An 18,325-nucleotide genomic window follows, 5' to 3' on the forward strand; every position below is an offset into this window, starting at 1 on the left:
ATTTATAGCATTATAAAGGATAATTAAGATGTGTGATTCAGAATAGAAAACGTAGAAACACGTCTCTAGATCATGTGCAATGCTAGAATCAAGAGGTGGCTTTGCAGTCCATCCGTCTTGTTTTGATTGCTAGGTCATTGCAAGTAGCTAATTGATGAGAGAATCTCAAGCAGCTGTTTTCTGAAGGGAACCAGTGTCTCAGCTTCGGTATTGCAGCTGGGTAGCTTGTACCAGACTCCTACAAACCTTGACATCAGAAGTGCCATCTGGCCCCTGATTTAAAATACACTTCCCCTCAGTTACCATTTGCACCCTCTAGGTTGTTTCAATGTCAATTATTTTATTAATAAAATATAAATTTCCAAACCGCAATTCAAGATTAAATTAAATTACTAACCATGAACTCCCACACTAAAAAAAAATCCATACATTCCACAGGCCCATAGCTCTCCACCCAGACCCTTGTGCCAAAGCTGAAGGTCTCATACTTCAGAAGTCCAGTTCTGATCCTGGAGAGAAAGACATGCAAGGGTTCCCAAACAACACAACACAACCAGTTGCTGGAATAATTAAGAATATTCATGGTTAATGGGTCCTGTGATGTCTGAAAGACTTGGGGCACCCCAGGGCCAATGCTGGAATCTACTGCAGTGATAAAAAGCATTACTATTAAACAACTCTTTACATTTCAATCATCTAATTAAAAAATAAAATGCAAAACAACATTTGTACCTCTGAACGCCCACATAACAGGAAAGACAAATGTCTTTAAAAATCCATCTTGGTTGGTTTGAACAAAGTTTCAGTTCAGTGTAAAAGGATAGAAAAAAGTCCCTATTTGCCGTGAAACAATAAATAACCTAAATAAAATCTGCCAAGGAACTGACAACAACGCAACAAGAGTTCTGGGGGCAGGAGGGTGTGTTCACTTGAGACCCTAGTCCTCCTCTTCCTACCAGGCTTGTCAGGTTGACAGCGGACGAAATGAATCAGATAACTGAAGACCTTTTTCAAGCTACTCCAGGTAAGGACCATGAGACTCGTGCTGGGCAACCCGGCATTACATAGGCAGTAGATATCAGAGGTTTCCGTTTCTATAAAACAGAAGGACATTTAAAAGATGACGGAGGCATCGGCTCAGTGCGGGAGTCCTGTTCGGAGTCTTTCAGGAGATGAGGAGCCAAAGCAGAATGTCACTGGCCGGCATCTGCTGCCTCTCCTTCCTTCTCTTCATCTTATTCCCCCAGTTTGTCGTGGAAGAACTCATCACAGTAGGGACTGGAGTCTTCATCAGGCTCAGGCTCCTGCAATGGACAACAGTAAGGTTCCCACACAATCAGACTGCAGAAAGGGCACAGACTTGTTACTTAAAGAGGTTTGAATGCAGTTTCAATGAATTGTGGGAAGTTAAACTTGGATACACGCTTCCAAAAAAACAGCAGGGCACACAACCTACACTGTGACCTAAGACAAAAGTATCTAAAAGTGGTTTTGATTTCACTGAATATGAGGAATACAAAAAATGCATATTATGAATAACACAATCTCCAAAATTAATCCTGAAGGTTCATTATGATTGTAAATATCTCAGAATGCATTTCTCGAGAACAGTGTTTACTTCAGAGCTCAACTCACAACGCTAAATAACACGGATCTCCAAGCAGCAGGTGACTGCTGCATCAATTACCTTGGGCTCCTTGAACTCCAGGTCCTCCCCGTACTGGATGGACAAGTCGATGTGCTGCAGCACGATGCCTATCCCCTCCTCGTCTGTGCGATCGAAGGGAAGAAACCGCACCATGCTGTAATCGTCAATCTGCACACAGAGACCCCAGGACAGCTCAGACACACCCGCCACCCAGTGTAATGACAGATTTTATTTGACATCTCACTGCATTCCTGTCCGACAAACAGATGTTTTCTGCTCCTTTTCTGTTCCACCTGCTCATCTAATGCATTTAGGTGCCAGTCTTTCTGCCTCCGATGCTTGGCAAATCTGCATCTTGTTTCAGTAATTCAAAGCACTTTTGTACCTTTGCTATTACTACTGTAATGCAGTTTACTGTAACCCTTCTTAGACTCTCTGCCCATGAGAGGAGAAAGTGTGGTATCCAAATAGAAAGGACATGTGGGTAATTGTTTAAATAATCGAATATCCTCTATTTCTTTTAATGCAGAAAGCACTGTATTATCAATAACAATATCTGAAATGAGACACATTTATTAGGGTTTAAATTAAAAAAGGAAAGCCAAAAAGTTTTAGGTTGTGAGATTCTAGGAAAACTGTGTTTTTTGTTTAGCTATGGATTTGAAATGAGGAAGATCCCCAATTCCTTCATCACAAATTCAGGGAAATAATGTTGGCAGATCATTATTGTGAAGGTAAATTAATTATAATTATGAATTAATAATAAATTTAACTTTTCTTCATATATATATTTGAATACATTATTCACTGAATATGCAGAATTTTAAATGCTCTTACCAAACCACAGATAGCCTTAGTCAGCTTCTTGAACTTTTTACTTCTTAGCGTGAGAGAATTATCTTCAATCATAGAGTACATATCTGGGTCTAAATATCTAAAAGACATGGAAGGAAAAATATCAAATCCTTTTTACCATTCTTAAATAAAATGCTAGAAAAGTCAACACATTAGTAATTTACAAACACAAAGGGGGTAGCAAAACCTTTGTTAAAATTCCATTATTTTTGACTTGACGTTAACAATAAAAAAAGAATGACTATGTAAAGGACCTTTTCTTTTTTAACATTTAATCCTTTATACAATAAAATTAATCATCCATCTATCCTCTAAGTGCATCTTCCAATCCAGGGTCACGGAGGAGGCAAATCCTTCCCCAGCCAGCAGGGGCTCAGCCAGACAGACAGACACACTCACAGGGCCAGCTGTCCAGGAAGTCAATCAACCTACCAGCATGTTTTTGGATTGTGGGAGGAAACCTGAGCACCCAGAGGACACCCACACAAACACGGGGAGAACACACACACAGATAGCACCTGAGGTCTGGAACTGAGCCCAGCACCCCAAAGCAACGAGGTAGTAGCGCTGGCCACTGTACCCCCACACAGCCCACACAGGGAGGAAACCATTGAAGCAAATTCTCACTTAAAGACCTAACAAAGTGAATGAAAAGAATAAAAACAAACCAAGATTGCACTGACTCAAGCGCAGTATTGGTTCGCTTTTGTACAAAACCTGTCAACCTCAGGTGAGCAACAGATTTGACAACACAGTTTTTCTTTACATGTGCTCTACTTCACCACTACCGCTTCTTCATGACTCTAGGACTTGCTAAAACTCTCTGCTCCCCATGGCTTGAACCTACTTTTCAATTTCCTTCTTAGCTTTTGGACTCAGCAGGTCCATTTTCGTCATGATGTTGACCTGGGGGATCTCCAGGGAAACCATGGCACTGAGAGCCGCCATGACACCAGAGATGAACTGGAAAAGCAATCAGAGGGAAAGTGCTTGTCAAAGACCGGCGGCCATGTCGACAGACAAAGAGCAGAGGCCAGGTTTCTAAAATATATGATCTTCATCGGGATTTCTGAAGCTACGTCAGGAGCTAGGGAACCGAATGTTTCTACTGCAGGAAATGGGGACAGTCAAAAAGACCACTTCAAATCCTGGTACTCTTGTGATCTGAGATTAGCAAAACAGGTTAAACATGGAGAGTTTCTTGGTGGTTTGGTAAAAACTTGTGTTGAAAGTTTAGAACCAAGATCCACTTTAACAAGCTAATCCTTTTATTGTCCGTTTACTTCCACTCTTTTTTGTCAGGTTTAGAGCCATTTGGCCCTTCACATAATGTGCACAGATTTGAAAGAGCAGGTAGCAGAGCTGCAGGAAAGACAGTGATATTTCACGGGGATCCTGGCAGTCTGGGGGCGCTGGTGTCCCGGTGCTGGCTCCTGACCTTGAAGGACTCCACCATGAACTGCGAGTCGACAAGGAAGACGCCGCACACCCGGAACTCCCACTGCTGTAGCTGCTCCACCAGCTGCTTCATCACGGGCAGGTGGGTATACAGCTCGATCTGACCTGGGGGACAGCGTCGAGACACAGGCCTAACAGATGAGTCACTCGGGCATCGTACAGGACGCTGGCATTCCCAGCTATTTCAACCGGCAAGAGCTTCCTGCCGCAGATGAAGCAGGAGAGCGCTGCGCTACCTGGGCAGTCAAACAGGATATAGTCATCCTCCACGTGACCCAGGCACTCCTCCAGCCAGTCGAAGTTGTTGGAAAAATACTCCATGCAGAAAACCAGCCCGCCGTTGGGCCCGAGCCTCAGAGAGTCGTCCTCCATCACATCGTCCACCTGGATCAGCTCCTTGATGTCTGGGGAGGAGAGGATTCTGATGCGCTCACGTGCCTCAAAGGCAGCTTCATTGCTTTTTCACACTACAGTTTGGTTACACGTTTTTCTGCATGGTTCTCAAAGTGAAAGCTATGCCTTCTATAACCACTTCTTCAGATTCAGGGTCAAGGGGGAGCAGGAGTCTGTCCCGGCAAGCAACAGGTGCAAGGCAGGGCACACCCTGGACAGGCCACCAGTCCCACTGCAGGGCAGACATGCTGTACAGACACGCACTCTCATACCAGGGCCCGTTTTTCCGGAATGCAATTAACCAACCTGTAGGTTTTTGGACTGAGGGGAGAAAAGCACACAAACCAGGGGAGAACATACAAACTCTGCACAGACAACACCCCAGGAACTGCCCCACCATGCTGCCCTATGGGTAAAATGCCTAAGAGATTTATCAGGTCTAAGGAGGTAAAGGTATAAGAGACATAAAGATATTCAGAAGGGAGGGCAGTATTTCCTCACCTGCCATGACAGGATAGTCAAAGTACTCCGCAGCAGGGTCCAAGTTTACCACCTGTACAGAGCGGTTGAGGGCCTCCGCATGCTGGACTAAAGTAGAACAATATGTGCTCTAATGGAAAAAAAACAGACAATCAGTATGCAACAAAGAACAAAACATAGTACATATAAATGGAAGACTTGTAGATCAGTGCCATTTGTACAGCTCTTAATATTTGTTCTCACCAACACTGTTTTCACAGACTTGAAGCCTAAACAGGAGATATGTCAATTTAAGCAAGATCTATGTGTATTATACAACTTTCAGAATTAATACTTTTTATTTATAACATCTGTGCTTACCCTTTCTTCTAGAAAGAGTGCTGGGTATACCACATATTAAGAAAGAGGCTTAAGTACTGTTAAGAACCAGTTTCTTTAAAATTGTCAATATAGTATTAGAACATAAAAATAGTATGTTGTAATTGTATATATTACTATATCATGAACTATAACAGCAATACAAGCGATGGTGTGCTATTTTAGTATAGGCTCTTTTACAAGAGTTATTGTCTTCAGGTCTTCAATATATCGGCCTTAATTAAATATCAGACTACACGTGAAATAGATATGTTTATTCAATTTTCTTAACCAATCACCTGGAAAACATAAAAAGTACAAATAATCACCTTATAGTTTTTTTTTCTAACCGCATTGTTCTGATGACAAGATTGTACTTGTGTTAATAAACAGTTAATTATCGAGACAGGAGAAGTGTAAAAGAAAATTAACGTGGAAAAATTAGTGATAACTAAAGGAATGTTAGTGCTTTTCAATGCATCTTCTAAAAATACCTTGGTCAGTAACTACAGTTCACAGTAGCAACTATAGCAGTTACCTCTGATCAATATTCAACTACACATCGCATTATTTTATTTTAAGCACACAAAATATGGGGGAAATGATTTCGTTGTTCTATACTTAAGTTGTAAAATACCTACTGTATTTCAAAGAGAAAAAACAAATAAAAATCCTGCATGTACTCGTGTCGTCTCCTCACTTCTGAAAGTAGGTTCTCTTACCTTTCCGCTTCCAGCCGGACCCATCACCAGCTGCGCATAACGAGGCATTTTGCTATTTAATCCCTACTCTTTTACAACATTTGACGAATTAGCTCTCCAGTAAAAATAAGTATACCCCCAAATAATATTCGTATCACGCACTTTCCCATCACCTCACAACTTCCGCCCCTCAGAACTACGGGTCCCTCACTGAGTCAAACGGCGCTCCCGCTAAAAGCCAACAGCTTCCAATTTCCAGACAGCTCGTGTATTCTTAAAATGAACTGCTATAAATAAGTTATATGGTGTGATTCAGATTGTTTTCAGTGCAACTATTTAACCCACCTAATAAACAGTTTCCCGATATCGTTTTGTATGGAAGCGTAACTCAAGCGTCGTGAAATTTGAGACTGGGCGCGTTGCAGAAACTGTACTGTGAATAAACTCTTGGCAGGGGTCACAGCTGTAAATTTGCATTGTACAGTACTCGGTTTTCCGGCGTGCTTATATAATGCATTCAACCTTGTTTTGTCGTTTTCCAGCCGTTCTTATATCGCATTAAAAACAGCTATGCTTTAGCCTTTTGTTGTTGCTGCGCTACTGCGTGCTTTGCTGTTTTGCCTTCATTTCGCAAGCAAGCCTGTTTTTGCAGCTATCAATAGTTCAATAATTTACGGCGCTCTCCAACAACAAAAAAATATTTCACCATGGCAACGAAGATGCTCACACGCAGGCGCACAAGAAGGTGAGGACCTCCGGGGTGCTATTGAATTCGTTGTCCACAGCTGTGTAGCGATATGGTGATATATTCCAACTGGACATCTACAAAGTAACTTTTTCGTCATTAGAATAAAGGTCTGCAGACATGAGAAAACAAGTGACATTCGTCGAGGAAGGTAATAAAAGGGAGCACTTAACCCAGTACAGCGGCCGTCGTATCTCAGCGACAAGGTAAATACCACCGAACAAGGCTTGCATCCAAACCGTAAGCCAGATAAAAAGTTATCTTATCTTTTTTTCACCGCTTGTTTGTTGATGTTGTTCCATTTAAACATGATGGCAAAAAGTACATGACCGATGCCTACATTTGTTTGTGCAATTTGCATTAGGATGATTAAAACATCATTTATACCGTCCATAGAATATGGGGTCATGTTGCCAGAAACAGTGAAAATTGTATTGATACGAATTCTTTTTCTTATTGTTAATAATGTATTCTTTTCTCGTGATATGTATAGTAGCTGTTTTATGATATCTGATATAGTATGTTTTATATATCTAAAACAGCATGTTTAATACATAAAACAGTATGTTAGATCCATAAAACGGTATGTTTTATATATTCTATGCTCATGTGAATAATTAACTTTTTTTTAATGGAGTTCTTAAAGTTGTTCGTTGGAAGGGTTTTTTTTTTGGGGGGTAGTGGTTGGTCAGGATGGGAAATGAAAAAAGAAGGTTTATAAAATGTTTGGCCTGGACACCTGTCTCCTACAATATCCATGACATGTTGGAATGAAAATGGAAATTCAAAAGTTTTTCCTTTTACTGGGACTCGTGTTTACCAGGCACACACATCCCAATAAATTTAATTTGCTTCATTTTATTATCTCTGTTGACTAATATTATATGTTATAATGAAATAGTACTACATACTACTCATAAATCTAATAGACCTACTGTACAAATACTTTCTTAAAAAAACTGTACATAACTTAATGTTATTATGTTAATACAGAAGTATAAAAACTGCAATGCTTTAAAAAATGTACTTTCAAAGCATTGCATCAACACTTTCTGAATTAAGTGTTTTGGATGCTTAAACAGGAAATATTCATTGCAACGTGGACATAGGTTAGAGTGCACATTTTATCAATACAATTGTTTATCAATACAATTATCAATAAAATTATGCTCACTGCATGTGAATCTTATTAGGTAACATCTTAATAACAGCGATGATTTTTGTCTTCTTCCTGAAGGTCTGCAGGTTACTGCTACCCACGAAGAAATATACTCACTGGTATGTAACCTTCACAATTTCCTAAACCAGTATGAATGCATTATCAAAGAAAGGTGTAGTTTTGTAGCTAATTGGGTAGACTCCAGTGTTATTTTTCCACATGGCAGTGGCAGTGTCCTGTGTCTTCTGTGAAACTCTATACCCCAGGGCATGCATTTTAACTGCAATGCAAGTGAATAGCTGCAATTGTGAGAGGCTGCTCCTCTTTCTCTTCTACAACACTGCAGAGCAGATCGCCCCCAGACGGAAAGGACTAATTAGGACTGTTGCCAGGCAACCAGAAGCATCGGGACACTTCATTTTTGCATGGTATTATAAATGGAAGGGGCCGTATACAACTTAATGATGCAACATCCCTCAGTTTGTCATAGCTATTGTATTACAGTATGTGAACAAAGCATTAGGATAACGTTTAAGTTCTGCTTTTGAAACAAGCAGATGGAAGGGTTTCTCCATATGAAGCAGTGCTTTGCCTTTGCACAACATTTGGCATGGGGTTTTGTTGCTGACCCAGTGCTTGTAATGGGTTGGGGAATATCATTAAATAAGTAGTCTTAATCAGATACTAAATATCACCTCTTGACACAAGTTTATTATTCTAGCCAATTATTAAAACAATAGTTAGAACATTCCCTATAGTCAAGGAATATTGTGCCAAACAGCACGTTTTCCTGGTTTCTCTAGTACAGCGTTGTGACATGGTAATAACAAGGTGGCAAAAGTAAGAGACAGACGGATATTTTCAATTATTTACAACTAGACATACTTTACTTCTTTGACCCAGATTGGAAATTTGCTTTGCAGGCAGGCAGAAGACATAACACGTTTCACAATCCATTTAACACAACATGGACCCTGTAACAAATAAGAGATATACCTGTATGATGAGGTACAACATAAATCTATATATAAATTAAAATATACAATCAGTTTTCCAAATTGAACAGGTTAATTGATGTGGGAATAAAAGATGACTTAGTTCTATTGCTCTTGAATTTAGGTAGTTTAAATTGACACCCAGATGGAACTGAGTTCTCTATTCAGAAAAACCTGCTACTCAACAGAGAGATGTCTTCCAGCCTGAGGGATAACACAAATAGGCATATATATATATAGGTTCAGGTGGGTAGCTGCATCAGCATGTGTAGGCTGCAAAGGAATAATATATCAACTCCCTGTCTTGAAGCATATAGTCCAGTTCTCTTTAATGTTCAGATAACCAGGACAGATTGCGGTCTCTTGGTCTGTTGAATGAGAGTTTTCTCTTGCAGTTCCTGCTCTCTCTAGTCTAGTTCTTACTCTTTCTACCTGTTTATGGTTATGTTTTGTATGCTCCTGTATTCTGTCTTGGGGCCTAGTCTGCTAATGTCACATCCCCCATGAAGGCTGGCTTAACGATTTCACTTCAATTGGTGTAGTCCTGCTTAGTACAGGACTGAAAACCAGTACAGAAAATTGTTACAGGTAGGCCACTCACATCTCTAGCCATTGTCACTGCCTCAGGTGAAAAGATCAGATAAGGGCTACAGTTTATGCAAACACTCTTCTAGGAATTACCTTTTTAAAATGGGGTGTGTTCCCCCAACATGCATGCATGCAACATGGTATTTCATCAGAAAACGTCATCTTGTCTGTTTTGCAGGATTTGGCACCCCATACGCTGATCAGGATGTCAGCACAGAGACACAGAAGGCAAGGACAAACTCGGGACAACATGTCTCTGCTCAGCAGATGAAAACGGTGCATATACCCAAGTCGATGATGAGCGCTCCTTTTCTGCAGGTGGGCATGCCAGGAAACTCAGCACCGTAAACAGCTTTATCTGCGGTTGCTGTGCCAAAACAGATTCTGGAAAAAATATCGTCCCTTTGATTTTCAAGAACCTCGCATGTAGTTGCAAGTATTGAGTATGTAGTACGCTGTATGTAAATATCTGCTTTCCTTGTAGCACCCAGACTTGACAACTGGGCAGAAAAAATACCTGTGCAGCATTGCAAATATCTACAGCACTGACCACATGCGAAAACTAATGAGAAGACAGTATCAGAACACCTTGCATCAGTGCATGAGAACAGGTATATGTCCTACCCGCTATAAATTCATCCACTCATCCATTTTCTAAACTCTTTATTAAATACAGGTGGGGGAGCCGGAGTCTTTTCCTGCAAGCAAGAGGTGCAAGGCACGATACACCCTGGACAGCACACGAGTCCATCGCAGGGCACACACACACACAGACAGGCACGCACTCACACCAGGGCCAGTTTTCCCAGAAGCAAATGAACAAGTATGTCTTTGGATTGTGGATGGAAACCCATGCGAGCACAGGGAGAACATAACAAACTCCACACAGACAGCACCCCAGGACCAGAACTGAACCCAGGGCTCTAGCACTGCGAGGCAGCAGTGCTAACTCCTGCTGGACTGTGCTGCTGCTATAAATTCATAAATCAGCTAAATAAGTCAAAACCCAGTACAGTTGTCATCCAGCAGATTAGTATCTACTTTTTAATGCCAGCCCTTTTATTTATTTTTTAATTAGTTTGCTGATTGTGTTGTCTACAGGTTATAATGCCTCAAGGGAAAACCAGAACCCAAGTGTGAAACTACAGCACCAGCAGACACGGATGACGGCAGCAGGCAGTAAAACCGTTCCCGTCTGCCATCACAAGTGCAAGCCCACCAGTGACAGAAACACGGCCACGGCTCGCAGCGAGAGGCTCGTCCTGCCCAGGATAGCAGAAGGTCATCACAGGTCTGACACGGCAGGCTTTTCTCAGGCACTCGGAAATGCGGGGTTGTGCGTGACGTGGACAGATTACTTTAATATGATTTTTATGATTGTACATGGATGTACTTGGATTTATTATTGTTCTTGGATTTCTCACAATTCCTTAATAATTAGGGATGCTGTCCGCAAATGAATGCGCTTCAAATCTCAATTCATGATTGTTGTCTCTGTATCTCAATTCAGGGGAAAGGATTCACTGTCACCTGAGGATAATATTTCAAACACTATGACTACTGTTCACACTGTCGATTAATATTATGTGAGGAAGTCCTTTTAATAAGAAGGACATCTGCTGGTCAACTAGTCGTTGAAAAAAAATAAGGGCAGTACATAATGAAGGCTTATGAGGCACCTGCAGTAGAAGTACAATATGCCAACTTGGTCAGCTCAATTAAGGGCCAGCTCAGGTTTTAAGTAATTTTGTAAAAACTTTTATAGGATTTTATTAAGAAACCAGATTCGCCCAGATACAATGATGTATAAAATGATGAAAAAATGACCAAAATAATCCTAAAAACCTTTATAACAAATACGCCTTTAAAAAATATGTGACCTTTGGACATTTTAATAATGCAGTCAGATGAACAATGTGATGCTTTATTTTATAGGGCGGTATGCAGCACTTCAGCTCCGAATGAAAATCAACCTAGAAAATCCAGGAAAGAATCATGTGCACCACAGAATACTTCTGTAAGAGGTAACGCACAACTTGTGTATAATGGTTTTTCAGAAAAGCTGAACCGACAGCATTGGAAACTAATGTACAGTAATGGCAGTGTGAAAGGAAATGACAGTATTCTGAACAGGCAAGGCTCTTCACATCTTCCTGTAGCTCTTTAACCAAAGCATGGTTCACCTTCCCATTCCAGGTAGCACTTTTAGCTCCTGTAATACGTGGTGCTAAATATTACAATGACTTATTTTCAGATGCTGATACAAAGAAGGAGCTTGGCAAGAAGCGAAGACAGACTGGAGAAGACACACTCAGTGAAAACATAAGCTCACTGTCACTTGAAGAGGAGGAACAAAATCCATCTGCTAATTGATATTACTGTCTGGAGGCAAGAGAGAAAACAGCCCTGGCTCCAAAGGTGGGGGTCAGAAGTCACATGGGGAGATTTCAAGAAATGAGAGAAACTGGAACGGTTACCAGAATCCTCTCTTAATATAGAATAGAATATAGCTATACAATTAACGTGGTTGTGTTACAGAGTGGGGCTCTTTTAATGCCGGTCTACCATACTCTGATTATAGATGCCTTGGGGTAAACGTCTGAATGTGACATGTTTAAATCTGAGGAAAATAAAATTAGCATAGCCTAAATTTTAAAATGGTGATGCACAGTGATAACATTTCATTTTATATAGTGATCCACGTAATATAATCAGGGTGATAGACTACAGTGACATTGGGCACTTGGGGGACCACTAGGGGGCACTAGATCCACTTCCATTTTTGACTTTCCACAGCAGTGCCCCACCATGATGACTGTGGACACTGTGCTGTAGGAGGTGGGGTCCTCTGGGTGAGATGCTAAACCAGTCTTCTGAAAGCTGGTTATTAAAGAACCCCTGGCACTATTCGTAAGAGTAAGGCAGTGAACCCCATTGTCCTGGCTAACTTTCAATCTAGTCTACCTCAAGATTCCTCCTAATTCAACTGGAGGAGCAGTTTCTCCCTTGTCCACCTGACCAGCTGGGTAGTTTGGCCACTGGCACATATTAGCTGCCACAAATCACTGAGGAGGATGCTGCATTTCAGAAGAGGACAGTGTAGGTCCCCTTCTAAATGTAAAAGGTTTATATATCTAAATATAATACCAGTATTCTATTTAAGTATTGTATGTACAGTGTATAAAAAGATAACTAAGATATGTTAAGATATGAAATAAAGTTAACTAAGATATGTGATGTTTAAGTATTTATAATTCAAATAGATTAACAGAAAAAAAAGCTTAGTATATTTGTCTACATATAAAGAAACAAAGAACATCTGAAGTATTAGGTGTTGGTAGGCCAGTTTTATTATTGAATGCTTTAATTGAATCCTCACAATTCAAATAGTTTAACAGAAAAAAAACCTTAGTACATTTGTCTACATATAAAGTGAAATGAAGAACATCTGAAGTATTAGGTGGTGGTAGGCCGGTTTTATTATTGAATGCTTTAATTGAATCTTCACGTTGAAACCATAATTAAAAGCAAATGAATCCCAAATGGCAAATCTGTTCTTTCTGAGTGATTCTAAGATGCTTTTTTGTCATTATACCAGAGTTAATCTATTCATCAAATCAATTTCCATTCTGGGGTAATGCTCCTGAGAGCCTAGATTTTAAATTTGTGATTTTCTCCAAGAGGTCATAGCAGATACAACGTTAGGAAATGAATGAAAACAAACTGTATTTTCCTTACAGATCACACCACTGAGGTGAGACAATGATAGTCTGAAAACAAAACTAATAATGGCTTTTAAAATATATTTACATGGCAAATTTGTTAAACAAAAATGGGGCACCATGTCTTTATTAATGAAATGGTGTTAATCCTTGTTGCTTATTTATATACATACTCCATTTATTCACGGTAAATTGAAAGACATGTAAATTAAAGACAGTACTGTATACCATGGTTATTTTTGTAAAAAGTTATAGTACAGCAGTGATGTAGCAATGTTCTGAGCTGCAAGATGTTGTTTAATTGCATACTCTTCATAACCTCAGGTGAGTAAGGGTATATTGTCAGAATATACCGTATACATTTTTTGAAGTTAGCCAAACATTTAAGATACAGCTACAGAATTCTACTTATGTGTTTTGCGGGAATTAAGGAATGAAACGAGATGAATCAGCTGAAATCCCCACAGCAGTTGTTTTAGGACTTCTTGTATTCAATCCTTTCCACCTTCACATCATCCCCGATGAGCTGGTAGACGTAGGTTACTACCGTTGAGGCTTGGATGTCCATTAACACAAAGGAAGGGATGATGTTGCTAGGAAAAGAAAGCACAAGAATTGTTTTTCCTCCCTGGAAATCACTGCGCATGGCTTCGGTGTGCTTTACAATAGACGATTCAGCATCCAGTGGGAGAGAACACTTTTTAGATCAAATGATCAGTGTACAGACTAGGTTACCAAGTAACCAAAAGACAATATAGAGGCAGATGCAAGCTGGATTCAAAATTTAGCACGGAGATGTGACCGAATCACAGAAAGGGAAATTGTGCATTCTGTTGTGCTAACCAGCCTGTCATAAGGCCTACTTTTATAGTCTCACAATAACGCATTACAAAGGAAATTAAAAGGCAATAAATGAAATTCAATCCAATTGGGAGTTCACCTTTCAATTATTCCTATCTATGAACACAATTTACTACTGTGCAGTCTGCGATATGATGATTACCTACCTCAATGGCCACTAAGAAAGCTTTTTTTTCTCTCTAAAATATCCTTATTGCATCCAAAACTGTGAAAATTCTACTCATTGTAGAGATAGGTCTTCCAGGAGTTGTTCAAAGATGTAAAACTGAACACGGTAACCTTAAAAGTCTACAGCTGTTTCCAAGCGATAAGTTGCAGGCAGTGGTCTGCCAGCCAGTATACAGTATGTTAAGCACTAGATATAGGAGACTTTCCTCACCTTTCCAGAGCATTGTAAGCCCCAGTGGCTGATCCAGGATTGATGTAGAATTTGTTCTCATTTTCAAATGCCTCAAACTTGTGTGTGTGTCCCGAGATGAGAATGTCCACATCCAGCTGTCTCTGCAGCAAGGCCAGACTGGCCATATCACCCCAGGGGATGACTTGGTGTCCATGAATCAGGCCGATTTTGAACTGTCCGACTGTCACCACTTTCTGCTCGGGATAGTTTAGGTTCTGCAATGTCAGTTGAAAACCCATTCGTCACAAACTCCTGTCTCAAAGGCTGAAACATAACATTCTAACTGAAATTAATCTCTAAAAGAATCAGTTTCACGAGAGGTTTGCTTTTATAGCTCGCAGAAGATTGCACCACAGAAAAATAAACATTTTTTTCCTGTAAATGTGTGCTCCTACTTTTGCTTTTCCTGCAGCTTTGTAAAAACAGTTAAATACTAGTCCTTTAGTGTCCCCTAAATAGGATACCCAACTAAAAGGCAATAAATCTAAGCTAATCTAATAAATGTAAAGTTCTGTGCAATTATTTGTCTTGGTCTAGAATGAAAAGACTACATAAGTACATTGGTACAAGTGTGGTATAATGTAGTCAACATGTTACTTGAGCTACAACATGTGTGAATTGACCTGACAGAACTTTGCTAGCCTTTCATCTGTTCATCCACAGGACAGGGCTGTGCTGACCACATGCATGTGACTGGTGAATGCATCACGACAAACCTCGTCAAAGTCTCCCCTGACAATGTGCACATCCCCAGCCAGTGTCTTCAGATAGTCGTAGCTCTCCTTGGTGCACAAGTTGCCAGTACAGAGGATGTGCTGGATCTTTCCAGGAACCAGCAGCTTCTTGAACTTGGCTGGCAGAGTGTTGCAACGATGGGGGATGTGGAGGTCTCCTAGCACCAGTACCAACTGAGCAGGAAGAGGCAAGGGCGGAGACATGAGCAAGCACACCAGAGGGGCTGCAAGCTTCACAGATATGGGGGACTGGGAGGTCCCCAGCAAGTCGCACAACAAAATCACGGGTTCGGCTTTAAAGGTGGAGTCCTATATCCTCCTTGCATTATCTACTGAATTAATATTTTTTCATATGAAAGTTCCATTTTCCCTGACTCATCGGCTACCTTTATTTGATATTCGTAGGACAGAACTTTGATGTTTATATTATGCACAAAGAGGCAAAAAACAAAATAAACTGTTTACTGAACTAAGAATTTTGTGGAGCTGTTTCTTGAAGGAAGCCAGGATACCTGCTTCAACTATACGACTGCCGAGAGGTTATTTTCAGACTCCCATGCCCCTCTGTATAAATCTGAGCCTCATGTTCTCAGTTTTTAAATCACTTAATCTTGGTTTCCAGGCCATGCTTTCAAGACTGCAAACCGTACTGAAAATCTTAATAATACTGACATTTTAAAAACACAAACAGAATTGCAAGAAAGTAAGAAATTTACTGAATGAAAAAATATGAAAAGGCACTTGGGACTGGCACTTAACACCCATACGACAAAGTGAATATCAAAAAGCATTTCAGCAATAATGTAAAATACTAAATATATATCTTTCTGCATAAAATTTAGCCCTGGACAGTGACTTCTGTCTGCCATTATTGTTAGTATATTAGATAACTGGTGCTGTACTAAAGCCATGTGATAAATTAGCAGTGTTAAGCTGCGTATAAATATGTAACAGGGTCATAAATTGTTAACTTAAAACCACCCTTTGCCTGTGGCATATTTAAATTGAATTTGCAAATAATACAGTATATCATTAGTTTTAAACTAGGTATTAGTACAAAACCTACAAAATGAAGAAGGTATTAAATTCTTAAACACTTGCAGGTAGATGGATAAGATTCTCATCAAATAGCTGCTGGATCGACTTAAAGTTTTAATTACAGCATGACTAAATGAGCCAGCACAAGGCAATGGAATTAGAAGCTTCTTACTATATTCCGGATAAAGCTGCACTGACAGATGTATGAGTTTAAACAAAGATTGCTTTCCTGCTTCAGCAAATACAATTTGTACAGGAACCTTAATCCTGACACGGATCAAACTGCTGTGCAATGGGAGCATTTTTCCAGTGCACCAAATACCGTTGCTTAATTGAAGGCAAATAAGAAAAGTCTCAGCTGAGACAACCTTACCTGCTGAGTAGCATACATGTTTTTGTGCATTAGAAATGCAACAGGAAACCATTAGATGTACACACCACCAGAAGGACCTTTAAGATCAGGACTGCAGTCTGAAATGCATGATTGTTCTGGCAGCAGGTGTATAAGTGCAGCTGTTACTAAGAGCCATCCCACTAGTCTGCAAGCGAAGCTCGTACAAGCAGTGGAAGTCAGAAGGGTTGAAGATGGGACACTTACTCTGTGACCAGCCTGAACACAATGAAGAGGTTGATTGCAGACAGGGAGGGGGTAGGGATGAGGAACAGGATGAGACATGATCAAAGTTTAACAAAACAAAAAGAAAAAGAGAAATGAGATTTGAAAGAAAAAATTATGGAATTAAAAGTAAACAAAAAGACTGATGAAGGGTATTAGGTGATCATGAATTTAACAGCTTGCAATGGTTAGTACTTGTTACTTTTCAATGTGAGTGAAGAATGGACTTCTTAAAATACTGCTTTGCAGGCCTTACATACAAACTTTTAATACAGATTTACGCCGAAAATAAACAACAGATTGAAATAAATTATCCAAATGAGCGTCAGTAAACTTAACTTTCAGCTCTCTACGGTTTTCCATTGATATATGATGTCCGTCCGTGATGTTCCCCAAATATATATTTTTTAAAAGCTAAAGCTACAGTTTTCACAGCAACAGTCAATCAATAAGTACAACACAATTCGTACATTTTAATTAGAATAATTGAAAATTGATTTTCGACTTGCTATCAAAGCATTCCATGTTTTTCCACTGGTCAGACAAAAACGTTAAAAGCTTCCGGAGAATCAAAGGGTAAATGGCCTGGGAAGCAGCATTAGTAGCCTCGACTTTAGAGTGACAAGTTTTGTTTAAAATTATTAATAAAGAAACTCCTTACCTACATTTGTAGTACAACAATCACAAAGAAATGAGCGAATGCAAATTTCGTCAGAATGTTACCGAGTCTACAGACGTCCTGTCACATGATAAAAAGGGTCTGGACTGTGTCATTTCAGTCACTGTAATTTTACAGAAGGGTTAAAGACCTTCAGCAAGCAACGGGATTCAATGTGAGATTAATGTTGCTTTGCACCCAAAGCCCCTTTTTCCGCGTTCAGTTCCACTTACATTTAAAAAAAGACCATACTCGTGATAGTTAACTACAACGTGCAAATGTGTGATAGTAGTCCTTGTGCTTGTGCATGACTGCAATGTGCTCAGCGAGAAACAAAACGTTTACATCAGAATGGGCTCAATGACAAAACTGAAGCTTCGTGCCAGGGGTACAATGGCAAAAGATCCCAACTAAAATAAATCGAAATCGGCGAGGAATGGACGTGGGATGAGTAAATGCAAAGATCCCGTGCAGTCCCCAGTAACAACAGCACTTTTTGACAATCCTGTCCCTGTTTCCCGTACCGTCATGTGATCGTCCACCACCTAGAGACCCATTAATTTAAGGGGGAGGCCGGAAAGACTGTGCCTTTTTCGCCACCGCGCCCCAGCTCGCCAGGCCCGCATCATGCCATATTAAAGGTCCTCCGTGTTCTGACAACTACCACTCCCTCCATTAAAAAGCGCCCAGTATAGGAATTTTGAGGGAATGCTTCACTCTTACCATCTTTTCCGCAGTATCCGCCACAGCTCAGGAAGAGATTTCTCCGCACCGTAGTTATCCCAGTGACGGCCAGCCAGCAGCCAATCACCGTCGAGCTGAGGGAGACTCAGTATGGAAAGCCAGCGCGGACACACCTACTTGACAAATAGCGTTTTCTAAATGACTTGTATTTTGTCACAACAACTGTGCAATAT

At 40.2% G+C, this 18,325-nt stretch overlaps 2 protein-coding genes across 3 annotated transcripts; both read right to left on the minus strand.

Annotated features, from left to right (window-relative positions):
• Positions 1 to 319: 319 nt before the first annotated feature.
• On the minus strand, positions 320 to 6,102 carry gpn3 (GPN-loop GTPase 3). Its single transcript, XM_006640421.3, has 8 exons — positions 5,914 to 6,102; positions 4,856 to 4,964; positions 4,198 to 4,365; positions 3,942 to 4,066; positions 3,351 to 3,466; positions 2,486 to 2,582; positions 1,688 to 1,816; positions 320 to 1,304 (listed from the first exon to the last, which is right to left on the minus strand). The coding sequence occupies exons 1-8, from the start codon at positions 5,959 to 5,961 to the stop codon at positions 1,236 to 1,238; spliced, it is 861 nt and encodes a 286-aa protein (XP_006640484.1). The 5' UTR covers positions 5,962 to 6,102; the 3' UTR covers positions 320 to 1,235.
• A 6,604-nt stretch (positions 6,103 to 12,706) lies between these two features.
• On the minus strand, positions 12,707 to 18,229 carry vps29 (VPS29 retromer complex component). 2 transcript variants are annotated; one of them, XM_015366378.1, is made up of 4 exons: positions 18,132 to 18,229; positions 15,079 to 15,270; positions 14,342 to 14,577; positions 12,707 to 13,694 (listed from the first exon to the last, which is right to left on the minus strand). In XM_015366378.1, exons 1-4 carry the CDS (start codon positions 18,132 to 18,134, stop codon positions 13,577 to 13,579), a joined length of 549 nt encoding a protein of 182 aa, XP_015221864.1. In that variant the 5' UTR covers positions 18,135 to 18,229; the 3' UTR covers positions 12,707 to 13,576. The 2 variants fall into 2 exon arrangements, with proteins under 2 accessions (XP_015221864.1, XP_069038211.1); XM_069182110.1 differs by lacking the exon at positions 18,132 to 18,229 and adding an exon at positions 16,733 to 17,248.
• Positions 18,230 to 18,325: the final 96 nt, after the last annotated feature.

This window comes from Lepisosteus oculatus, chromosome 22 (assembly GCF_040954835.1).
Source record: "Lepisosteus oculatus isolate fLepOcu1 chromosome 22, fLepOcu1.hap2, whole genome shotgun sequence".
NCBI lineage: Eukaryota > Metazoa > Chordata > Actinopteri > Semionotiformes > Lepisosteidae > Lepisosteus > Lepisosteus oculatus.